The 27,401-nt window shown below is 36.4% G+C and overlaps 1 protein-coding gene across 3 annotated transcripts in view; it reads left to right on the plus strand.

Annotated features, from left to right (window-relative positions):
- LOC108311670 (hydrocephalus-inducing protein homolog) overlaps positions 1–27,401 on the plus strand; it is a 225,281-nt gene that overhangs the window by 80,890 nt on the left and 116,990 nt on the right. For all 3 annotated transcript variants that reach the window (XM_017539206.2, XM_037742244.1, XM_037742245.1), the window contains 2 exons: positions 6,533–6,657; positions 24,984–25,185. In XM_017539206.2, the coding sequence (XP_017394695.1) occupies positions 6,533–6,657; positions 24,984–25,185 (327 nt within the window). The remainder of the gene's footprint in view (positions 1–6,532; positions 6,658–24,983; positions 25,186–27,401) is intronic.

Here is a 27,401-nt window from a genome sequence, read left to right on the forward strand (position 1 = left end):
AAAAAAAAAAAAAAAAAAAAAAAAAAAAAAAAGAAAAAAGAAAAGAAGAAAAAGCCATCTTTTTCAATGGAAAAAAATGGTTTCCTGCAACCACTATTCACAATCCCATTAAAAACTGTTACATTGTTATTTTTTCTATGAAAAAAAGAATCCACCTAAGGTGGAAATGCAAGTGAAGGGACATATCTTCCTGGACTGAAATAATGTCCAATGGGAAATTGTTTGGGTGAATTTGAAAAAAAAAGAAACACCCCAAAATGGCAATTTCTTATATATTTGATTCATGTAAATGTGAAGGAAAAATCACTTCACAGATTTAATACTGTGAAGTTGCAAAAAAATCTAAAACCTTTCTATCCATCTACCTATGAATATGAATTATCATATTTTCCTAATATAGAAACAATTCTAAGGTATAATGAGAGGCAACTCAGGGACTGGCCAGGAATCGTCAACAGTAGACATGCCGGCTCAGCATTCCCATTTTACAATGAAGAGAGTAAAGCCTGAGGAGTGAAATGACTTACCCAAGGTCCCCCAGTAAGTTAACATCAAAACCTGGATTCATGCAAACATGGGCCATTTCTGGGCTTGTTTGCCCTGAGGTCCATGTCTCACCATTCCCCAGCAATGCGCAGTGTCACTGTGGGGCTTCATGAGCCTTCCTAGCCTCCTGGCTCAGCTGAATTCCCCTAGGTTTGACTAGTCAGGCTGGAGAGTAGGAAGAAGGAAAAAGCCTTCTCCCTCTTTGTCTTCAGCAGAGTTCCCAGCTGCCACTGCATCTCTTCCATGGTTCTAGCCACTGTCAGGCTGGCCTGACACCTGGCAGAAGTTAAAACCATGGCAGGCCAGCTTGACAGTGGCTAGAACCTGGGGATCTGATAACACTTCCTCCTCTCCTTTTGATAACACTTTTTGATCTGATAACACTTCCTCATATCCTGGGGATCTGATAACACTTCCTCCTCTCCTTTTGCTTCCAGCCCAGAGGTGGAAATAGCTTACCACTGTTAGGAATCTCAGAGCTGTCTCATCATCTTCAGTTGGGTTTCTCACTTCTCCCATCTTCTGTGTAACCAAGTGTCTCAAATTCCCTGTTTGCAAATATTTTTGTTTTCCTATTTAGATTCTTCATGAAATAATAGCTGTATGTTCTTTCCACAAAATGCCTGTTTTTCAACCACCATTGATTCTGTGAGTTGCCTCAAGTCCTTCCAGTCAGTCCCTTTTCTGCTTAAATTAGCCACAGATGGCTTCTGTTGTTTGCAACTGAGAACACTGATGGCTTCAATGAGAAAGAATGTGGTTGAATTTGTGGTCACAGCATATTGAATTAGAATCTCTAAGGAAATGCCCTGACAAAGATCCATTCTAAAAACCACACAGACGATTCTGTTCCTAGACAGTGTTCTTCAGTTAATATGGTTGTTAATAGACAAGGTAGGGCAGTGGATACAGTCTGAAAATTTGGAGTGAAAAGCCCACGGTCCTGCCGCTTTTAGTGTAAATATATAGCTAGAAATAATGTCCAACAGGAAATTGCTTTAAAAAAACAGATCATCCTTTTCTCATTGAAGTAATGATTTAATTCATGGTTAAGTTTGTAAAATGCTTAGGTTCATATAAGTCACAAAAACTTGAGACTTTCTTTGCATGTCTGTTACCCTTATTTGAATGTGAGCTTCTCAAAGGCAAGGATTGTAGCTAACTCTTTTCATTTGTATGTCCCCAGCATCTAACTGTCTAGAATAAATAAGTGCTCAATAAATGCTTATAAGATGCCCAACCAACAATATATCACAAAGGCAAAACTACAACGATAAACCTCTATAATAAAATAAAATAGAAAACATTCTCCAAGTACTATAAAATAAGCATAATGTTTTTACACTAATAAAAGAACCTGCAATACGCTATAAAATGTACAGAGAACAGAAACAATTATTGTTAAATTTAACCTAAAACCCTAGTAGGTATCAGAATAACTTTGATGATTAAAGTAGGGTTAACATTGAAAGGTGAAATAGAGAGGATGAAGAAGCAATTTCAAAATCTAAAAAACTCAAGTAAGGAATTAAATAAGAAAGATCATCTGAAGAATAAATACTAATATGATATTCAATATTCAATATTGTGGGACCAATATTTAGTCTTCTGCTAAAATATTGAATCATTTGGATGGTTTTAGTTCATAAGAAGAGCTCATAATTGATTGAACAGAAACTCAGATCTTTTTCATGGCTCATGGTTTTTCACAAAACCAAACTCCCTCCATAATTAAGTATTTGGTATTAATCAAGACATGATATCAAAACCAAATATTTTGATAGACTGAACCATCCTTATACCCTTAGAGAACAACCCTTTTCCTTCTTTGCAAGAGCATTTTCTGATACTTGATATTTTCTAGCCCGTTCAGCCTGTCTGCCTTTTAGTAAAATGAAGTGCAAAATCAAATTACAGACATGGTATAAGCCCCAGAACTTAACACACTCTACTCAATTGACATCTGATTTATTAAGGAAGCTTAGGCAGCTCTAAGTAGCACTGGCAATCCTAGGCAATTATAACTACTGAAGAAGTTCATTGTAATCTAATCCCAACGATTAGCACAAAGGCAAAGTAACCCTCAGCACTCCGTGGAACTTGGATTCCTGGAGGTTGTGCAGATGGGATGATAAGTGTCACTTTCTCTGTGAAAATTTTAAATAGTTTAGGTTCTGCAATGTAATATTCAATTCATTTTAAAACTGTTCTTTTGCTACCAATAAATATTTGAAAATAAAATGAAAGCACAGTGCAGGAAGAAAAATATTAGGAAGTAGGGAGGCCAAGGATAGAAGAAAATATTGTGGTGTAGTTCCCTAAGCCAGGGAACTGGGCTCAGTTCTCACTTCTTTAGATTCTTACTGAGGCCATAAGGAAGGAAAGAACTTTGAGACTGGGAGACTCACCTTCACTTCCCATGAGGCACAGATTTCTGAACTACTGAAGGTCTGCTCCTTCTCGTTCCACCACGATGTCATAAAGAGTGATGACTGATTACAAATATTTCTATTTACCTTTAAGAGTGTATCACAGTTCAATTCGGCAGTCTCTTCTGTGAGGCTCCTGTGAGAAAAGAAAGGTGTAGAGGGTGATGAGCGACACAAAGATGAATTTAACCACATGGCTTCCATGTTCAGGGTGGCTTGGGGTAGGCAGAAAGAACAGAGACTTCCCTCTCAGCACCACCACTACCAAATTGGGCAACTTTAAGCAAGTTGCCTGTCCTTGTGAGCATCTAGTTTCCCATGTCTGAAATGCAAATAACAATATGGACTTTCTCAGGGGTGTGTGAGGATTAGAATTGGCATATGTAAAGCACACAGTGTAGGACCCAGCATAGAATATGTGCTCGAGATACTGTGTTTCCTTTCCCTCTCTTCTTGAGAGTTTCTAGCTGTTGAGAGAGGCACACATGAAAACTAACCCAAGTACAAAGTAAACCACTGTAAAAACTAACAGGGAAGTTACAGTCTCTGAGAGGAAAGAGATACTATTTACAAAATGGAGAATCAGGAAAGATTCTATATAAGAGGTGACTTTGAATCTGGCTGTGAGAGGTGGCTTCAGAAGGAGTATGGCATGTGGGAAACGGCAAATCATCTGATGTGATCCTAGCAGTCCTGATTGTCTATGTGGGGGCCACAATCTGGTGGGAAGGGAAAGCAGGTGCAGTGCTGGGGGAGGTTGTGGGTGAAGAGACTAAAGCCCGCCTCCCATCCCACCCCAGCACTGACTTGGAACATAACAGGTGTATAGGATATTTGGACAGATGTATGTGTGTAATGAAAATGCAAAGACCTGTTGGGAGCAGATTGTGTGGGACCTGAAATGCCTCAGAGTTTGAACTTAATTGAACAGATGATGAGGACTGCTGAAGGTGTTTGAACAAGAGATTGATGTGTTATGACCTGTGTGTGTTTTTTACACTCTCTCTAGAACAGTGTGAAGGAGTGAGGGGAGAATGATAAAAGCTTGAACTCATTGAAACGCTCAAACACATCCACAGATTCATCACACAGCACCTAGAGGCTGCCAGTGATGGAGATAAAAATAGCCATCACAAAAAGAATAATAAACACTTGTATAGCATTTCCTGTGTCCCAGACATTATTCTGAGCGCTTGACCTATACCAACCCCTTTAGTCTTCGCTATAACCATATGAAGTAGGTGCTATCATTACCCTCCTTTTACAGCTGAGGAAACTGAGGGTTAAGTGACTTGCCCAAGGTCATGGCCAAGCTGGGCTTTGAACTCATTTAGTTGGCTCTAGAGGTCAGGCTAGCCACCACTGCCCCAGGGTGCCTCTATAGCAATGCCTGGGGTTCCCTGGTGGATTGGTGCCGTAGGTATGGGGACAGGACACAGAAAGGAAGCAAGGAAAATCAAGAAGTAAAAGGAGAGGAGATCCACTTATTTGTGGGGTGTAAAAATCAAAACAGTTGAACTTATGGACATAGAGAGTAGAAGAATGGTGAATGGAGGCTGGGAAGGGTGGGGGGATTGGGTGGGGAGATAGGGAAAGGTTAATGGGTATTAAAAAATAGTTATAAAAAATGAATAAGACCTATTTGATAGCACAACAAGGTGACAATAGTCAATAACTTAACTGTACATTTAAAAATAGCTAAGAGTATAATTGGATTGTTTGTAACACAAAAGGTAAATTCTTGAGGATGGATACCCCATTCTCTATGATGGGATTATTTCACATTGCATGCCTGTATCAAAACATCTCATGTACCTCATAAATACATATACCTACTACGCACCCACAAAAGATAAAAAAAAATTAAAAAAAGAGAGGTGGTCAAATAGAATGCACTAGAGAAAATAACCAATTACTCATAATAAGAAACACCTGAGGTCCTGTAATAATACTCTCAGATGCCACCCAGTGCTACCCTTGCCATAAACTCTATATCCTTATAGCAGAAAACTTAGATTCTCTGAAATTGAGTTCCTCATCTAAGGGAAGATTTAAGGAATGACAACTCTAAGAACTGTTGTGATTGAAGTAAATAATCAGAAACAGCTCAGTCTGCCAGATACATTACACAACACATTACTTTGAAAAACTAGCAATTTAAAGAAGTGAAATGGACCATAAAAATAATTAAATGGGCTGGGTTTCCTATTTAGGAAGAACTCCCTAAGTTATTTAAGGTATTTCACCATCGGATCCAGTTTCTCTCTTACTATTCACTTCTAAAACAATTAAACTATTTCCTGTTTCCAAATCAACCCTCACTCCCCACAATGTCTACATCCCAAATTATGTTTTCAAGACACGGAATTTGTCCTGAGTTTGCCTTTTCAAATGCACTCTCTACCCTTCTTCAGTTCGCTCTATCCCTGGGTGCTTTACAAATGCCTAGGAGTTCGAACTCCTAGGCATTTCAGGTCCCACACAATCTGTTCCCAACAGATTGTTACATTTTCATTACACACATACATCTATCCAAATATCCTATACAGCTGTCATGTTCCACGTCAGTGCTGGGGTGGGATGACAGTCACCCTAACTTGAGTGCCTGAGCCCAGCAGGGATACTCTATGAACAGTAAAAGAAGGGCTGAATAGAAAGGACACAAGTTCTATGTCCTGGGTCAACAGCCCTCGACTCGCATTTCTGGCTCTGGTTGTGTTCATCCATTGAGGGTCTGGTAGGCAATGAGATGGGAGGGGATGTAAGGTCAGGATATGTTTTCCGCATTGTCTTTCCTGGGAGACCACCTGGATTGCTGTCTCCCCTGGCTGCATCTCCTTGTTTTCCATAAGGCAGCCTTCTCTTAGGCCCCTCCTTGTGGGTTTCAAAACCATGCCTTCCCCATGGCTCTTCGGTGGCAGCACTAATGTTACCAGCTGGGCTATTGCATCATCTTCTGTAGTTCCTCTACACCACTCCCATCCTTTTAAAATAGACGCTTTGTTAATCTGTCCTGAATTATCCTAAGGTGAGTGAGGGTCCCATCCCTTTCCTTTTGGCTCTCTCATATATTTGTCCACTCTGATGCCCTCTCTCCTCTGAATTCTCACAAAATTCAATTTTTATCTCTTTGAAGGCACTGATCTTTTGAAAATGACAATATTTGCATACGTATTTTAAGGCTGTTCCTTACAGCAAATCTCCATGTTTGAGGACAAAGGCTGGATTTTATTCATTTGCAGTCACCCTGACTTGAGTGCCTGAGCCCAGCAGGCTCCTCAGTGAATGTTAAAAGGAGGGCTGAATGGCAAGGACACAAACAAGAATGTTGTTGCATCATTTAACTTGCCCTTATGCATGCTGATCTAATACTGTCATTTTAACATTAAAACTAAGTTCTTTCACATTAGGGAGTCAAAGTCTACTTCGCTTCTAGATCATGAAATTGCAGCGCTGGGTCTGAGCTGTCTGCAGACCTAGAACTCCCATCTCCTCTCCTCCCCTTCTCACACTGGTCAGAAATATGCTCTGATGATGTGCCTCTCTGTGTGTTTCAGGCCTTTCTCTGTAGAACCAGCTGTTGGAACTCTTAATGTGGGAGAGTCCATGCAACTGGAAGTGGAGTTTGAGCCACAGAGTGTGGGCGATCACAGTGGAAGACTTATTGTGTGTTATGACACAGGTATGCATTAATCTTTGTTAAAAGTTCTGCATGTTAAGAAACGTCAGATGTGTATGTTCTCAGTCCTAAGAGGGAGCCAAGCTACGAGGATGCAAAGGCATAAGAATGATACAATGGATTTTGTGGACTTGGGGAAGCGGGTGAGAGGAGGGTGAGGGATAAAAGACTACACATTGGGTACTGTGTACACTCTATGCACTCTGATGGGTACACCAGAGTCTCAGAAATCACCACTAAAGGACTTATTCATGTAACCAAATACCACCTGTTCCCCCAAAAAACTATTGGAATGAAAAATAAATAAATAATAATAAAATAAATTTTAAAAAATATAAAAAGAAAGGTCAGATGGGAAATATGATAAAGCTGAATAGGAAATGGTTATTTTGGCTGCATTCTAAGCTAAGATCCACAAGATAAAAAACCAATGAATGCCTCCAGTAGAAATGATGTGAAGTCAGATAGAAATCTCACCTGCCTGGTGTCCCCAGTGCTTAAAAGCCTGAGGAATACAGGGCTCAGGAAGGAACCCATCCCCAGAAGCCACACTGGTGGATTGAGGTTGTCTGTATATTAAAATTTGCAGGTAATTTAATGCCCCGTGGGTTTTCCATTTGATTTATTGTGATATTTGTCTAGCATTTTAAAAATGTAAACCCCAATTCAGAATGTTCTTGTATGTGTCCACTAGTCTATGTAAGATCCAGTTACTTTAATCCTTAAAACATGCAGGTATCTTATGTAACATCTTACATGAATATAGGACTCTGTTGCCACTAGCATTTTCTTGAAGGCCACACCCTCTATAATCATGAAAATTACACACTGTTGTTGCAAATAGTCAATTTATGGTCATGTAGATAGCATGTACATTATGCAGTCTCCAACGCTGGCTTTCAGATTAATATTTTACATTGCCATTTATTATTTTATGATTTTTCTCATTTCCTTCTCCCTTCTGTTTTACTCATTCATGTTGATTAACCCAGATTATCTGCAGAAGGGCATTGTAGGGAGAAAACAGAAGCACACAGCGGGGAAAGAGTAAGCTAAGATCCACAAGATAAAGAACCCATAGAAATGATATGGAGTCAGATAGAGATGCTTGAACGCCTGAGGAATGCAGGGCTCAGGAAAGAACCCATCCCCAGAAGTCACACTGGTAGATTGAAGTTAGCTGTGTATAGATAGAAACTTGAAGGTATACCCAGAGAAGGAGCAGCACAAGACATTTAGGGTACAGTTCAGAGTTGCTGGCTTTGTGGAAGCGTATCTGTGCAGGACGACTCAAGCCCTTGCCTTAGGACCCACGGTTAAGTGGCCCTGGCTCCACATTGCCCAGCAGAACAACACACAGCCCATGAAGTGGTCTATCTGTTTTATCTATTAGTGTTAGCTACACTTCACTGGCTTTTAGCAAGAGAAGCTAGCTTAAGCAAAAGGGAGAATGTTTGACCCATGTAACCAAAGGGTAGAACGGTCTGTTTAAAAGCATAGCTCATAATACATTAGGACATCAGTTTTCCAAGGTAGTTGTGTCATCTTGCATTCCAACCAGCAAGGCATGAGAGTTCTAGTTGCTCCACATCCTCACCAACATATAGCGCTGTTTTGTTAATTTTGGATATACTAGTGGTATAAAGTGATGTCCAACAGGTTTTAATTTTCATTTCCCTAATAATTAATAATGTTGGGTGCCTTCTCAAGAGCTTCCTGGACATTCATGTATCTTTTTTAAGTGTCTGCTCATGACCTTTCTTTGCTTATTCTTTTGTTATTAATTTGTAAGCATCTTTTATTAATATTCTAAATACTAGTCATTGGTCAGATATGTGTATTATTAATGCCTTTGTTTCTGTGATAATATTTCTTAATAAGCAGCGATTTTGAATTTTGATGAAATCCATGTTATCAATTTTCTTTTCTTTTAAGATTAACTCTTTTCGCCTCCATCCTAGGAAATCTTTGCCTTCTCCAAGATCATGAATATACTTTCCCATGTTTACTTCTGGAAATGTTACAGTTTTAGCTTCTGGGTTTAGGTTAATGCCCCATCTTTGATATAATATTTGCGTATATGTGATGTAGAGGCTGTGTGTCATTTTCCCCCATATGCATTATTTGTTCTTTTCCATCTTGTTCTGGAATACAGAATAGTTATTCTATTTTTCCATTATTTAATATGTTATTATGCTGTTATTCATTCCTTTTTTCCTCTATGTTTTTAATTTCTTTTTCTTTGTAGACTGATCTGGATACTTTCTTCTTATCCATTATCCCATTCAATAATCCCCTCTTCAGTGAGCTCTCACCTGCTGAGTTTTAATTTTTTAATTATTATGATTGTTTTTATTTCTCGAAGTTTTATTTGGTTCTTATCAAATCTGACTGCTCTCCATCCCCTCCTTATTTTTCCAGTTTTTCTTTGATTTCTTAAATATATTAATTGTGGTTATTAATATTTTGTATCTGATAATGCAAATAAATTAAGTCTACTGTTTAGTATGCTGTTTATTGTTTCTGCTGGTTTTCAACCAGGGTATCTTATGTCTTTTTGTGTTTCATAATTTTTGGATTTGGAGTTCCACCTCTGGGCAGGCCCTGGACTTTATCAGCTGTCCTAGGCACATATATTGCAATCTTTAAAGCAGAAGTTTGAAGGTTCACAAAAGCCATTAGGGCAAAGGTCAGCCGTGGCACTAGACTATTTCTTGGTATGCTTGTCTTCACTTTGATGTCCTCATTGTCCTATCAGGTTAGTGATGAATTTAAAAGTAGTTGTAAAAATACTTTCTCAGCTGAGTGCAGTGGCTCACGCCTGTCATTTCAACATTTTAAGAGGTGACAGCAGGAGAATTGCTTGAGCCCAGAGGTTTGAGACCAGCCTGGGCAACACAGACAGACTTCATCTCTACAAAAATAAACAAAAATTAGCTGGGTATGGTGGCACATACCTATAGTCCCAGCTACTTGGGAAGCTGAGGTGAGAGGATTGCTTGAGTCTGGGAGTCGAGACTGTGGTGATTCTGCCCACTGTACTCCAGCCTGGGAAACAGAGTGAGAGTCTGTCTCAGTCAATCAATCAATCAAATACATAAAAATATTTTCTCAAATATTTCAATGAGGTCCCTAGTTTCATTGGCTGCCTGAAAGTGACTCCAGTTTATGCCTTTTTTCACATTGGTCATTATTATTTATAGACTAGTTCCTTCTTTCCTACTACTTTATAGACCTTTCTCTACATCATGATATAAACATTGTCTATCCTTCCATGCATTTGGTTTTCTTTATTTTCTCTCATCAGTAGTTTTCTGTGTAGAAGTCTTGAATATTTACATTAGATCTAATTCTATTCAAATCCCTTCTTCACTTGCTCTTTTATTATTAATTTGTAAGCATTCAGTGGTTTTTGATGTTAGTATAAGTAGTTTTTTATTATATTTTTATTGAGGTATAATTTAAATATAAGATGCACAGAGTGTAAATATACAGTTTGATAAGATTTGACAAGTGTAACTACCTATATGTACCCACTGCCCAATTAAAGAGACAGAACATCTACTGCCTTATGCCGATTTGCAGGCAACCCCTCCACCCCCCATCCAGAGGTTCTGATTTCTATCACCCTATATTAGTTTTCCTTCTTCTTAGACTTAAAATAAATGTACTCATACAGTATATACTCTTTTGTGTCTTGTTTCTTTCACTCAGCATAATGTTTTTGAGATTTATCCATGTCCTTGTGTCTGGCAGTAACTCCCTTTTTATTGCTAAGAAGCATTCTACTATATGGTTGTACATAATGTATTCATTCTATTATTAATGTAAATTTGGATTTTTGAAGTTTTGGGCTTTATGAATAAAGGTTTAATAACCATTCTTATACACATCATATGTATGTACATTTATGTGTATGTGTGCAGATATACATATGTTTAATATCTCTTGGGTAAATATTTAAAAGTAGAGTTGCTGAGTCATAGAGTCATCATATGCTTAACTTGGTAAGAAACTTCCAAATGGTTTTCTAAAGTGGTTGAACCATTTTATTTATATTCCCACCAGCAATGAATGTATGAAACTCCATATTGTCATCAACTCTTGGTCATGTCCTTCTTTTAATTTTAGCCATTCTACTCGGTATAAAGTGGCATCTTATTTTGGTTTCAATTTGCATTTTTCTAATAACTAATGATGTTGAGTGTCTTTTCATGTGCTTTTGTCCATTTGATGTCTTTTTTTCTGAAGTACATGTTTAAGTCTTTTGCCTATTCTTTATGGGATATTTTATCATTTTATTATTGACTTCTGAACAGTTTTATGCCAAAATTTTAAGATTTTAGACTAAATGGAAACGTTTATTGAAAAAGTTTAACAGAATTAATAATTAAAAACCTGTCCCCCTTTTAAAAGGTGAGGTAGTTTTAAAAAATACATTCTTTATATAAGTCTTTCAGAAATAATTATTGTGAACGTTTTCTCATGGTCAGTGGATTGCCTTTTTAATTTTCTTGATGTCTTTTTATTACCAGAACAATTTAATTTTGATGAAGTACAATTTATCAATTTTAACTTTATAGCTAGTATGGTATTTCTTCCTAAGCCTATTTTCTAAATATGTGTGGCATTATTGAACTACAGGTGAATTTTGTATGCTGAGCTTTTATCTACAGACCTTGCTAAATTTACTTCTGACTTATATGTAGATGATTTTGGATTTTGTGTATACACAATCAGGTCATCTGCAAATAATAATAGTTTTTATTTTTCTTCAAATCTTGTGTTCTTCATTTCTTATTCTTTCTTCCACAGGCTAGACATTTAGTACGCTGTTTATTGGAAGTAACAATAGCAAACATCTTTCTCTTGTTCGCAGTCTCAAAAGAGAAGTGCTCAGTATTTCATCATTTAGTATGACATTTGCTATAGGTTTTTAGTGGGTACTCTATCAGGCTAAAAAAATTTCCTTCTATTTCTAGGTTTCTAAGACTTTTCATCTTGAATGGATGTTTAATTTTATCAAATATTCTGCCTTTGTTGACATGATTGATTGTACATTATTTCACCTTTATTCTTCTAATGCTATGATTGATTTTGAAATGCTAAATTCCTGCTGTGTTATGGGATAAACTCAAGTTTTGTATATTATAATTTTAATAAATCATTGAATTATATTTGCTAATATTTTGTTCAAGAGTTTGGTATCCAAATTTATGAGAAAGTTTGGCCTGTAATTTTCTGTTCATGTAATGCCCTTGTCAGAACAAAACAAATTGGTCTCATAAAACAAGTTGGGAATTGTTCTCTCCTTTTAATTCTCTATAGAAATTCTTTTAAAGATTCATGTTATTTCTTCCTTAAATAATTGAAAGTTTTATTCTTCAAGCCATTTGTTTAACCTCACTTTTTAAAAGGTGGACAGGTTTTTAATTATTGATTCTGTTAAACTTTTTCAATAAATTTTTCCATTTAATCTAAAATCTTAAGATTTTGGCATAAAATTGTTCAGAACCTTTCCTAATCTTTGTTTGCTATAAGATCCTTAGTGATTATTGATAATTTGTATCCTCCTCTTTTTTTCCTTGATTTATATTTTCAGGGTGCTGTCAGTTTTCTTAGTTTATTCAAAGAACCACCTCTTAGTTGATTATCTTTAGTGTTCACTTCTCAATTTCATTGATTTCTGCTCTTCATTTTTTCAATCCTACTTTCTTTAGTCTTGATTTGTAATGATTTTTCTAAATCTTAACAGGGATGCTTAGAATGTTGATTTTCAACCTTTCTTTTTATAAATACATGCATTTAAGACAATACATTTCCTCTAAAATTGACTTAATCTTCAGTCTATGTTTTTACATATTTTTTCTTAATACTTGATTTAAAATATTTTAGAATTTACATTTTTATTTATTTTTTGACCCATGGGCTATTTAGCAATGTGTTGATGAATGTTCAAACGTTAGGGAATTTTCTAGATCTCTTGGTTATTGATTTCTTGCTTAATCCTGTCAGAGACAGAAAACAAGTTCTATATGATTTCAGGCCTTGAAATGAGTTGAGACTTACATTACAACCCAAAATATATTCCATTTCGATAAATATTCCCTGTGTACTCGAAAAGGGTATACCTTCCATAAATGTCAATTAGGTCACATTTGTTAATAATAATGCCATTCAATCTATATCTTTACTAATCTTTTGTCTCCTTGTTTTATCAGTTATTGGAAGATGTAATTAAAATCCACAATTCGACTTAGGTATTTCTCTTTTTTGGTGCTAACAATTTTCATTTTATATATTTTAAGGCCATGATACTTGGTGTATACACATGTAGGATTATTATAACGTCCTTTTGAATTAACCATTTTATCATTATAAAACGTCTCTTAATCTTTAATAAGATTTATGACACTGAAGTCTACTCAATCTGATATTTACACAACATAGAAGCTTTCTTTTGATTAGTGTGGGCATAGTGTAATCTGTTCATCCTTTTACTTTCAACCCTTCTCACATTTAAAGTATGACATTTGGAAGCGTCACCAGTGAGGCTGATTATTAAATCTGGTCTGAAAAATCTTTGTCTTTTAATTGTACTAGCCAGTCATTTTATGTTAAATGCGCTTATGGATATATTTGAACCTCCTCTTTCACTATTAAGCAATTGTTCCCACTATGGTAAAATTATTACCTAAATTTCAGCCAAAAATCATTGTGTTACTGGTACTGATAGTGGATGAAGCTGAAGAAACATGTGCCTGCTAATAAATGTGGTCAGTGATTTTCTGTCTGAATCTCCATATCTTTGTTGATTTTGCTTACATCCTACTTCTTATATCCTTGTTTATTTCACTTATGTTAGTTGCTAAAACTAAGTATCAGAATGATTGTAGCCTTAGAATTACATTTGGGTCACTATGTCACATGATTTTAAGTCAGAAGTTTGAGAAAGAATGCAGCATAGTCAACCCTTATACTTTTATTAAAATAATTGTTGGTAAGCATGTTGTTTATTTCATCTGATCTCATTGTGGGTATTTTTAATACATGTGACACATGAGCAATCTAACGTGGGTATAATGTATAAATAAACAACTCTACATATATTGGGGCATAATTTCAAAAAATGCTGCTGTTTGGTTGGGCTTTGAGTTCAACTGATTTAGAGTGCTTATAGATCAATAGAGTCAAAACTTGAGTGACACCTTCAGTGATAACCTCATCCAGCCCTTAGATTTTACAGATAGGGAAACTGAAGCCCTAAGGAATTAAGTGGCTCACCCAAGGCCCCAGAACTCATTAGAAGCCCAACTAGAAGTCCAGTTAGAAGCCAGACTCAGCCTCTTAACTCCTGGGCAGTGCCCTTTCACTACAGCAGGTCGCCTAATCTCCCATATGACTGTAAGGGCATTTTTGCTGTCTTGATCTGCTGCCTTTGAAATGCATCTGCATTTTCCCATTCTCCCTGGATCTCAATTTTACTTTTATATAAATATTTGGAATGACACCCATACTTACATATATACTGCATGCTAAAGGAAGATAGGTTGAACCACAATAAATATTCGTGTATTAAAATTTAATCACTCATAGGAAAGTTGGTTTCTACCCACCGAGGTTCTGGTGTCACCTGTGGTGAACGAATAAAGTCATATTCTGAAGATTGCAGAGATAAACTGTCTTAGAGCATTTTTCCTTCCATGAAATGAACTGCTGCTAAGAATGTGCTTTCAATCTTTATTGTGGGTTATTAATGACCAGAACCCATAACCTTCCATTAGTGAAAAATGCTAATAACTGCCTAAACACAATTAATCATGAAGCTTTTCCAAGCAGCCATGATCATTGGCTTTTCATTTCATTAAATAAACATCTGATTGAACTTTCTGCAGCTGTTTGAAGTATGAATTTATTTAGGGAAGGAAATTTAACATGGGCTGTTGATGAGTCTTTTCTGCTTAATTCCTAAAACAATGTTCCAGAAGGTGCAGCATTCACACTCCTCAGCAGGATGTAGTCAGTCACATTCCTAACAGTTGGTTTCTTCCTTCCATTTCTGGCCCTCCACTGGATATATTCTTGATTAAATGAAGCTAGGAGATTGCTTTGCTTTGTCTGACAACCTGAGTTTGAACCAGTACTCTAGCAATTAAGGAGACTGAATATAAAGTTTCTGCAGTATCTAATATGCTACCCATCAGTGTTCTGAACCAGAATTCTCCCCTCCTTTCTCTTCTCCTCTTTCTTCCTGTGGGTGCCTGCATGTCGTAAAATCAAGTTTACATAGTTGATTTTACCTGAGAATTGATTTAGTTATCTTTTGTATTCTAGTCTAAAATTAAGAAAGAACTGATGCAATGTGATACTTTTATAAACTCATCCTTCCAGGAGAGATTAAAAATATAATTACTCAAGGCTACATTGATAACAACAAAACTTTAAACCAAAAGCAAATCCAAAACTGAATAAGTGGAAGTATCTTTTGACTCTGAAGAGACAAACAAATGGTTAATTGCTTAAGTTTTACGCTTTTCAGCTGAGTCTTGAGAAACTGAATATAATCAAAGGGTTCAAGGAGATATTACTATTCAGAATAGCATTTCAAAAAAGACATTTGAATAAAAGGGGAGAAAAAAAAGAAAAAGAAAAAAGACATTTGCATGGAAACTTTGGCTTCTAGAAAGGGTACCAGAAATAGTAGTGCAGCAGGGTTTCTTCTTCAGTGCCTGGTGAGGATGCTCATCTCACCTTTGAAGTGACATCAACCATCGGCATACTCAGGAAATAGAGTTGATGCATTTACTCAGCATTTTTAAAAGTATTATGTCTCTTACCAAAGAGAAGATACTTTAGGAGTCAGCAGTTGGCAAGTAACCTTTTTCCTCAAAGATGTGATAATGTGTTATTATTAAATATGCACCCAGTCATAATATTAGTGCTTCACATGGCAGCTTTACAGTAATTTACATATCTTACTCTAGTAAGCTTTCTAAAACCGTAATTTCCTTTTTTTCTCAAAAAGGCCAATAAAGGTATACCCAAATATAATATTGAGTGTGATATTGCTGCTTTGCTGTTGAAACTGCTAAATAATACCTATCTGAATCTATTAATGTCTATGCAAACTTACCCGCATCAACTTTGTTTCAGTGGTGGGATTATTGTTAATTATAAATGTGTGCTGTTATAATTAGAAAATCTAGCCAAACAGCTATTGTAAAAGAAGCAAGTGTTTTAACATGGTTTTAGAGGCAATGGAAACATTAGTTGACCTTGTTTTCTTTGTTCTTATTCCATAGCTTAGGACAGGGAGTAGCAGAAGTTAAGACATTCTGATTGTCAGGAATTTAAATGTTTAGGGAAGTGAGATAAGATTTCCATAAATTCATAGCAAGTGAAGACTTGCAAATTACAGGTTTAGTATTTAAAGAGATATTTCTTTAACTCCCTTCATTTTAGTGATAAGTAAACTGAGGCCCAGAGATGTTAAATGACTTTTCACCTCCGTAAAGCTGGAATTTGAATCCAGGTCTTCGGGATTCCTTGAGGCCAGCACACTTTCTGCATCTTACACTGCCTTCTGTGCAGATTGAGAATACTGGTTTTGACGTCGCCACTGACTTGCCGGGTGAGCCGTCAAGATGCGTAATTTAAGTTTCCTGAACAAAGAGCACTTCCAAAGAAGTTTGGTTCAGCAATGCACTACTATAGTGAATTTGACCCTCTTGTGACCAAGTGATGAAAAACTTTCCATCGACTTGTTAGTTCCCTGGAAAATCTATGGCTGCACTCATATATTTAATTTAGTGTCATCTGTTGTCTGAGAAACCAGAGTATGATGTGTATTGTGTATATAGTTAACTTCACATTCATTTTCGTAAAATTAGTTTTGTTCATATTTGGTTTTACTTGATTGATGGTAGAAAAACTGGCAAAAGATAATGAGACCTTCCACAAAATATATCTGTACTGGAATGTAATAAAGGACTGTTCCTAAGCCCATCTATGATGATTGCAGCATGCAGCTCCAGAAACCAAAAAGGCACCAGTGTGGGAACAGGTCCTTCAAGGACACAAAAATGCTAATGTTGAGAAACAGCATCCCCATCCATTCCCGAGCACATGACACCACTTCCATCCTGTCAGTCTTCAAAGTAGCCAAGGGTTGGGGAACCTTTTTAAGGTTGTCTCTATAAAAGTAGATATTATAAAAACCAAGTACTTCAACAGCTTCGGGGATATGAGAAGAGTTACTGCTTCCTTCACTTTGTGGAGCTGATGAGTTTTGGAAGGTAGTGGTGAAAAAAATCAATATTAGATGATTCTTGAAAAAAATAATAGCTTTTGCTGTATTTCTGGGAAGGAAGACTTGCAGTGAGCAGCTCAAATTAATGGCATTAGTCTGTGACCCACAGGTTTGCATGAAATAAGTCCTTCGATCTTTTACTCTCTTTAATTTTTTAAACAGTGAAATATTTCAGATAACCACAAAAGCACAGAGAGTAATATAATCAACACCTGTTATATTTAACACATCTCAACCTTCTGCCTTACATATTTCTTTTTAGAGGTTTTATTTTTTTGGATAATCAAACTGATTACAGACCTGAAGCCACTTTGTTACCTTTTCTGATCTAATTCTCATATCTTGCTCCTCAGAGGAGTTGTACTGGGTGCATTTTAATGCTATTCCTACATATTTACTCTCCATAAACAAAATATAGTATTGTCTTGGGCAGTTTTAAACTTCACATAGATACTGTCATACGTTAAAATGTGCGCTTTGAATGAAGAGACCCCCCATACAGGTTTTGTGTGAGCAACATGGCTGTTTATTCACCTGGGTGCAGGTGGGCTGAGGCTGAAAAGGGTGTCAGCGAAGGACGTTGGGATAGGAGTTGGTTTTATAGGTTGGGACAAATATTTTTGGGAAGGAGCAGGGGTGTTACAGAGTAACATTAATTACAGTGGTGGGGGTAGAGACAAGGAGTATCATTACCATAAATTCAGTTACAATGGCAGGTGGGGTAAGGAGGAAGAGTAGTTAAGATGGTAGGTTGGGTAGGAGAGATATTCACAGAGCAAGAACAGTTAAGATGGCAGGGTGGGGTGAGGAGTATTCACATTATCATAAGAACAGTTAGGATAGCAGGGTGAGTTGAGAAGCTTAATGTCTGGGGAAGCTCCGCTGGGCCATCAGGGATAATGGAAAACGTAATCAGGGGGTGGGGGGTGATCAGCCGAGGCAGGCAGGACTTGAGGCTTTCTGGGCCTGGGCTTGCACGTGGAGGCCTGACATCATACTGCACATATCATTCTCCAACTTGCGTTTTTCATTCAGTGTTGTTTTACAGATTTAAACATGTAGATACACATTGCTCTGATTCATTTTTTAAATGAATGTGCCACATTCCAGTATATAAAAATTGGATATTTACTTCTTTGCCATTACAAACAGTGCTGCATTGAACAACTTTGTACATTGTCTCCCTGGGCAACTGTGTGAGATTTTCCTTTGGGATAAATACCTACAAGTGCAACTGCTGGGGTATAGGGCAAAATTATCCTGAGCTTTACTGGATGCTAAATTGGCTTGTTAAGTTGTAACAATTTATACTTTCATCAGAAGTATACAAAAATTCTTTTTTCATATTTTTGCCAATATATTGCTGAAACAATATTATAAAACTGATTTTGTTTGTTAATATGATGGTCATGAAATGACATTTTATTTTATACATCTTTTATTACTAGTGCTATCTTGCAGCTGTACGTGTTTCTTGGAGGCCCTATATCCTTTTTACATTCAAGTTTTTGGATGGGTCATGTATTCATTTCTTTTGGATGAATTTCTTTTTCATTTTTGGGTAATCAAATTTCTTAGTTTTTAGAGGGATCTGGATTTTGAGTCATAGTTAGAAAACTTTTCCCTCTCTAAAGTTATGAAGAAATTCTCTTTTATATTGTTGTATCTATGGCTTCATATTGAATGTTTAAATATTTGACTCACTTGATGTTTATTCTGATGTAAGATGTGAGGTATGTTTTCTCATATGGCTCTGAAGTTGTCCTAACAATATTTGTTTTTGTTTTTTTTTTCTTTTTTTACGAAGTTTGTCTTTCTACCAATAATTTGAGATACTGCCTTTATAATATACTAAATTCCAATGTGCATTGGGTCTGTTTTGACTTTATTGTATTCCATTGATCTGTCTCTTCATGCACTGCTACCATGCTATTAATATTTTAATTACTGAGACTTTACTATATTTTAATTCTATCAATTTCATTTTATAGATTTTTAAAAATGCATTTTGAATTTTGTCAAATTCTTTTTCTGCATCAATGAAGATCATATCACTTTTTTCCTTAGATCTATTGCTACATAAACAGATTTCTAATAGTGGGACATTGTTATATTTCTGGAGTAAATTCCACTTGGTTATGAAGTATCATTCTTTTAATGTGCTGATATATTATGATTAGCCATTTTTATTCAGAAATTTTACATTGTTATTCAGAAGTGCAATTGGCCTATAGATTGGCCTATATCATTGTCATATCTTTATCAGATTTTAATAACAATGTTATACTGAAAAATACAGTATTGGAAATTAAGAACTAATTGTATGACTTTAGCAGCAAAATGGATATAGCAAAAGATAAGATTAGTGAACCTGAAGACAGAGCAATAGAAAATACTCAAATGGAAGCACAGAAAGAAATAGGAAAGAATGGGAAAAAAATAGAACAGAAAGAAAAACCCAAGTGGGACACAGTCAAAAGGTCAACATACATGTAACTGAAGTCTCAGAAGTAGAGGAGGAATAATAGGGTAAAAAATATTTTAAGTAATACTGGCTGAGAATTTTCCAGAAATGATGCATGACATTAATCCAGAGGCTTACAATACTCAGCAAGCCTGTGGTGGTACAGGTACAAAGAAAACCAAACTTAGGCATATGATGCTTAAATTGCTGAAATCTAAAGCAAAGAGAACATTATAAAAGTGCCCAGAGAAAAAAAGACATATTACCTTAACAGGAGCACTAGGAATACTGATGGCAAAATTTTCTGCTAAAATTATGGAAGCTGGAAGACAGTCAAATGGCATTGTTGAAGTACTGAAAGAAAACAATACTAGTAAAACGATTGAAAATGTCCTTAGAAAGTGAACACGAAAGATATTTGCAGACAGAAAAAAAGCTGGAAAATGTGTGTAGAACACTTGAATCACATTGTTTTCACCTTCATCATATTGAAGATATCATTCCATTATCTTTTTAGTTTCCATTGTTTCAGTTCAAAAATTAGGTGCAATTTCAAGTGTGAATCCTTTAAAAATAATCCTTTTTTCTCTGGCTGCTTTCAGGATTTTTTCTTTGTCTTTGATTTTCTTCAGTTTCACTGCAATATATTTAGGTCTGATTTTCAAAAAAAAAAATTATGCCATTTGACTTTCACTGGCCTTTTGAACTGTGAACTGATATCTTTAATTCCAAACAAAATTCTTAGCCATCATCTTTTTGTAGGAAAAGATCGCCAGGGACAGACCTGTGTTACTTATAGTTAAATGATCACAAGCTTGCTTCGCTTTTTATACCCTGAGATTTGTGCCATGGATCAAATATTGAATTAAAGAAAACTGCAAACTGTGGTGGAGTAAAATAAAAATTGTTTAAGATCTGTAAAAGCAGAAATCAATTGGTAACAGGAGGCCTATGGTGAAGACGATCTGAGAGAACTTTATAACTGCAGAATGCTGTGGTGTGGTTGCAAGGCAGCAAAGACTACTTTGGTCTAGGATCTCTTCCCAGCATAGGGTTTGCTTGAGGGTCTCGTAAAGAGGGCTTGTGCAAGAACTCTGGAAAGGAATGTAAACCTCTGCTCACAAGACTCAGGAGGGTCTTTGCAAATGGGAGCTTGGGAAGCCGGAAAGCCTTGCAGGGCAGAGATAACTGGAACGCCACAGGCTCTGCCTATGTTCTCAGAATGTGGAGTAATTCTGATTGCTCTGTGTCCACAATGCTCCGGAGATAAAAGCCCCTTGATACATTGTGTGTGGTCATACAGTATGGCGCCTTATCCACTGTGCCTCTTTGCAGGTGCACCTGGATAGACAACGGGTGGTAAAACTCGGTGTACTTAGCACTTCTTAAAAGAACCGCATTTGCTATTGAATGCTGCAGACACTTGCTCTTCCCCCCACCCCCATCTTCCTTCTCAACCGGCCTCCCCACAGCCTGCAAGATTAACAAGATAATATAACTAATAAAAGCCTGTGGAGCCCAGAGCCAATGCAGTTCACCCCGAGAGAGAGTGCATTGGCTCTCTGGACCCATGCTGTTGAATTCTACTTGTCTTTGTCTTACTTCTTTTCTCACTCCCTAGTCACCACCGGGACTCAGGGCACCCCTGTACAGGGCTGGGCTGGTTCCCAACACTTTTGAAATACTGTCTTTGCTTCGTTATCTCTTTCCTCTCCGTTTGAGTTTCCAATTCAATACTTTTAGAACTTCTCACTTTATCTTCCTTGTATCTTATCCGCTGTATTTTCTCATATATTTTTATTTCTTCATACTGCCTTTTGTAGTTTCTGAATTACCTTCCATTTCACTAATTTTTTGTAAAATGTAATAAAATTATTTTATTAAAGATATTTTGAGTTGTTTATAATTTTTGCTATTTCTTTTTTGTGAAAAATGCTTTTATTCTGCAGAATTCAGTGAACAAATTAAACTACTATGAAGAGAGATATTCCAGGTAGGAAATTTTTCATAAAATTCCTAAATTTGGGATACTCATTTCTAAAAATGTGACCAAGTATTTGCACTGAAAACATAGTAACAACTAAATTGCCAATTTTAAATTTCTGTCATAAATCAAGACCTTAATCTAATTTTCAGGAGTTCTATACACTTTTTTTCCTAAGATTTGTTGGCACATGTTTTTGAAGCAAACATAGCAATCGGGAGGTAATCTGCCCATTTTTATATTCCACATTAAATGCTGAATTTTCACCTGAGCATTATTATTTTGTTATGACTAGATTTTACAATCGTCATTGTGTAATAAATGCTTTGAAATTGATTCCAACAACAGATAGAATGTCTTTTATATTTTTATCTTTTTTAAAAACACTATAAAAATAGATTTTTAACTATTAGGAAAAAATACTTTTTCTCCATACCTCTTCTCATCTTGGGCATAGACATACATAATTTTTACATAGTTTTAATCAGGAACACGTATACTCTTTTTGTTTTCCATTTTTTCACTTAGCATAATTTCATAAATTTTGCTTCATATATTCATAATTTCCAGATGACTAAATTCTAGCAAAAAATTGGCATGAGCCAGATTGTCAGCATGCCCTCATAATTATTGTCTTAATAGCGACATAATATTCTAACACATTATATACCACAATTTAATTAGACATTTGTGATTAGTGAACATTTGTACTGATTTCTATTTTCTATTATAAATAACACTGCAGTATGTATATATATATATATATATATATATACACACACACACACACATATAGACATATATATGTATAATATATATACATAAATATATGCATATATATACATATATATGTATAATATATATACATAAATATATGCATATATATACATATATATGTATAATATGTATACATATATATACTCATCATCTTTGGAGTATTTATTATTATTATACTTAAAGTTCTAAGGTACAAGTGCAGAATGTGCAGGTTTGTTACATAGGTATACATGTGCCATGGTGGTTTGCCACACCTATCAACCTGTGATCTACATTGGTAATTTCAGCTAATGCTATCCCTCCCCAAGATCCCTACTCACTGACAGGCCCCAGTGGGTGATGTTTCCCTCCTTGTGTCCATGTGTTCTCATTGTTCAACTCCCACTAATAAGTGAGAATATGTGGTGTTTGGTTTTCTGTTCTCGTGTTAGTTTGCTGAGAATCATGGTTTCCAGCTTCATCCATGTCACTGCAAAGGGCATGAACTCATCCTTTGTTATGGCTGCATAGTATTCCATGGTGTGTACGTGCCAGATTTTCTTTATCCAGTCTGTCATTGACGGGCATTTAGGTTGGTTCCAAGTGTTTGTTATTGTGAATAGTGCAGCAGTAAACATATGTGTGCATGTGTCTTTATAGTAGAATGGTTTATAATCCTTTGGGCATATACCCACTAATGGAATTGCTAGTTCTAGATCCTTCAGGAGTTGCCACACTGTCTTCCACAATGGTTGAACTAATTTACACTCTCACCAACAGTGTAAAAGCTTTCCTATTTCTCCACATGCTCTCTAGCATCTGTTGTTTCCCAAGTTTTTAATGATCGCCATTCTAACTGGCGTGAGATGGTATCTCAGTGTGGTTTTGATTTGCATTTCACTAATGACCAGTGATGTTGAGCTTTTTTTCATATGTTTGTTGGCTGCATTTCTATAAGTCCTAGAATGTGGTTCTTCTCAAATTTTTTAAAGATTTTATTGATTTTCTATTTTCTACATATAGCTTCAACCTAATTCATTTGTTTCTTTAAATATACTATGTATAATTTGTTCATAGTTTCTATCTGATGATTCCTAGTGTCTGAAATTTTTGTAGGCCTATTTCCATTTTTCTTGTATCTGCTGGTTCCAACGCATGGAGTTTTATTTCCCTCCATTGCATCATTATGTTCTGGTTATGTGCTTTATAAGAAATGTTGAAAATTTTGAAACTTTGGATGCAAGTACCGTTATCCAAAAAGAAATGAGTTTCTTATGCCAAGTATCTCAGGGTATAACCAGTCAATCATTATCGAATTCAAGGTTTGAAGTTATTTGCAAGACATAGGTAATTCCAGCATGATATTCAGCGCCGAACTAGGCTAATCTACTTCCAATTTATTTGCCTTCTTGAAGGCATAGCTCTTTGAGTATTAGCGTATTTGGGGGAGGGGTTTTCTCTTTGGTTTAAGCCAATTAACATATGAAAAGGTGTTCAACACCATCCGTATTTAAGAGTATTCCAATTAAAGTTGCAATGAGTTTTCACTTATCAGATTGTTACATTTCACTCAAAGTTTAAAAGTTAACATGAGTGCATATCTTTTATTGGAAAGGATTTACATGAAAATATTGACAGTTCTTATCTCTAAAAAGCAGACCTGGATTTCGGTGAAGGGGAGAAATATATTTTATAATTTTTAATTTTGAAATTTTGACTATATAAGTTTTTTAAAATAAAAATTTTAGAGTCAAATGCCTAGATTCTTACTTTTTCTTTCTTTGAGGAAAGTTTTTTCTGCATCCAAAGTTATGGAGCCTAAAGAACATTTAAAATGTATAAAGAGTTGTTGACTTCCTGGATGACTGGCTCATACAATAGTGAATGGAGCAGAAATGTCTGCCAAAAAATAAAATGCAAGTAATGATGCTTTAAAACTTTAGCAACACAGATCAACAAAGCATTCGTAGTGTTTCAATATTTATTTTTTCTATGTGATGTCAGAGTAATGCACCTACTGTGACATTGCAGAGATCAAATCGAAATAGTTTATAGGTTTGTGTCTTCTTGAAACTCACTTGTATACTTAGAATCAAGGTAATTGGTGCATCCTGCATAAAGTCAAGGGCTTAAATTGCCATACTGAATGAAGATGTTCCTAATATTTAAAAAACTTTAAATTTAAATACGATTTTTGTCTATTTTTGTTTTCTTTTTATATAGCCACTACCAAGGCATGTCAGGGGTGTGTGTGTGTGTGTGTGTGTGTGTGTGTGTGCACGTGCACACGTGTGTGTGTGAGTGTGTGTGGTTTCTTTTAGTTTTCTATTTTTGAAGTTACTGAATTTTCCCTCCTGATCTCTATTCTCAAATGGACTTAAATTTTCTCATGCTGAGTAGCTCTTCTCAAGTATACTTGGTACAGCATTTTAAGAACCCACAAATCAAGCTCATGCATGAGCTAAAGATGAGGCATAGAGTAAAATTCTAGAACTCGATTGCCCTCCTGGTCAGGCTGTAGGATTGAAAGCTATTTTCAAAGAAGAAAAAGTTTTGGAGTGCCCACAGCACCAATTCATATTTTATATATTTCTTACAATGACCAGCAAGATAGCTTCATTTTTCTATAACTGCACCAAGCATAATATTTAAGTTTACTGATTATATCTGATCTCTGGACTGATGGAGATTCAGTGGAAAGAATGAAATCCTGATGCTTATGCTATTTGGCCTAAATTCAGCTTGAAAAAAAGATAGCCTAGGAATGTCATTCTAGAATAAATCTTGAAGTTTGTTTGTGCTTTGTTAATTCCTAGGTGAAAAGGTGTTCGTAACTCTCTATGGAGCTGCCATAGACATGAATATAAGGCTGGATAAGAATTCTCTGACCATCGAGAAAACCTATATATCTCTGGCCAATCAGCGAACTATAACCATTCACAACCGCAGTAATATCATTGCCCATTTCCTGTGGAAGGTATTTGCTACCCAGCAAGAAGAGGACAGAGAAAAGTATAGGTTTGTAACAAAAATCACCTATATGCAGTAATTTGCAGTGGGGGAATGTAAAACTCAGTTATTATGAAAAACCAGTAAATTTTGTACTATGTTTTTAGCCAACTCAACCAATGTCACATTTTTCTAACTTGGTTCTGGTGTAAGATCCTCTTTTGAAACTGTTCATTTGAACAACGTGAACTGAGCTATGTGGAACAGAATAGCCATCCTGGGTTAATGTAACTTGGTTATAGTTTAGCAGTAATGGAATGCCTAGATTTTGAAGACCAAACCTATCATTCTTCATTTCAAATCAAATCCACCTCTCTCTATTACTTTTCATAAGCCTAACCAGGTTGATCAGGTGTTCTTTGTTTTGTTTGTTTGTTTGTTTGTTTTGAGGCAGAATCTTATACTGTCAACTGGGCTGGTGTGCAGTGGTGGGATCTCAGCTCACAGTAACCTCTCCCTCCTGGCTTCAAGCAATTCTCCTGCCTCAGCCTCCCAAGTAGCTAAGATTATAGGTGCCTGCCACCATGCTCAGCTAATTTTTTGTAATTTTAGTAGAGACAGGGTTTCACTATGTTAGCCAGGCTGGTCTTGAACTCCTGGTCTTGTGATCTGCCCACCTTGGCCTCCCAAAGTGCTGGGATTACAGGCATGAGCCATGGTGCCTGGCCAGGTTGATCAGCTTTTATAAAGAGTTCCTAAAAATAATCTATTTGGATTGGCATCAATGTGGGATTTTTTTTAGTAAAAAGATACTTCTAGAAAATATGAAGAATGAGGAAATAGAAGGGCTTAGATATAATGGCTTTTATAGTCTCAGTTTTAGTAGCATCATTGCTTAGTCCCTGCAAACTATATAATTTAATAATGATTTCTCACTGGCATCTTTAATATTTTGCTTTTTAAAATTACATCACGCAGTGGAAAAAATTAATAAAATGTAAAACCAAATGGTTCTAGCTAATCTCATCACTGTTAAATTTTGAAGATTTCTTTTTACTGAATCCATGCTTGCCTCTTTTAAGCTCCACTTTCTTTTTTATCTCCTTCCAACCTCTCTGAATTAACTCTTTTGCTGCTTTCATTGGAATTTATTTCAGCCTTTTTTATTTGCCTCTCCATTTTCATTAAAGATTAGCCCTGGGAAGCTTCAAAGCTTTGTTTAAAACCAAGTTCAGGGTGATAAAAATAAGTCTTAGGTCTGTGGAAACCAGGAAGAACCCCCCCCATCCCTCACCCCCCCGCAGTGTGCCGTCCCTAATTGAATCAGAAACCATGACAATGACAGGACACAGTGGGCCAGAAGCTCTGTCATCCAGACAATGAGCTTTAATCACTGAATTGCCACTGTGCTGTCTTTTAAAAAAAATGAGGAAAGAAAAACCACTTATGCCTAAAAACTTCCTTTGGCCTTATAGCATAGAAACAGCTGTGGTTTTAAAAGGTACAAGGAAAAGGATCCGCTACTGCTTCCTTTGTCCTGGTTCCCCAGGTCATGTGTGCTCACCAGCAATCAAAATGACCCAACATGCTTGAAGGGAAAGTGGGAGAGGAGATCCAGGTAAAGAAAGTGAAACAGTGGCCAGGCGCGGCGGCTCACGCCTGCAATCCCAGCAGTTTGGGAGGCTGAGGCAGGTGGATCACCTGAGGTCAGGAATTCGAGGCCAGCCTGGCCACAATAGTGAATCCCTGTCTCTACTAAAGATACAAAAATTAGCTGGGCATGGTGGCGTACACTTGTAATCCCAGCTGCCCAGAAGGCTGAGGCAGGAGAATCACTGGAATTCCGGGGACAGAGGCTGCAGTGAGCCAAGATTCCGCCATTGCACTCCAGCCTGGATGACAGAGCAAAGCTCTGTCTAAAAAGAAAGTGAAAGAGCAAAGTAGTGTTTCAGTATCATTCTTGTTCTATGGGCATAACCCTTTGTGGTGAAGAATACACATTGTAAGAGGGAGGGAAAGCCAGCTTTAATTTCAGCCCTGTCTGTGTGTTTGACTCTATGATTAGTATGTGATTGATGCCATGCCAGTGCCCAAAAGGTATGTTAGGAGGTTAATTTCAGCATTTAACCTCTAGAAAAATTAAAGCCAATGGTCCTCAGAGATGCTAAACTACAGACTGTAATCTCAGCCACAGTGATGGGCATTGATTTTCATTTCATTCCCTACTTCACCTCCTCTGACACTCACACCCCTATCTCCTTAATACTGTCTTTTTTTTTTTTTTT

Source organism: Cebus imitator, unplaced genomic scaffold (assembly GCF_001604975.1).
Source record: "Cebus imitator isolate Cc_AM_T3 unplaced genomic scaffold, Cebus_imitator-1.0 Scaffold117, whole genome shotgun sequence".
Classification (NCBI taxonomy): domain Eukaryota; kingdom Metazoa; phylum Chordata; class Mammalia; order Primates; family Cebidae; genus Cebus; species Cebus imitator.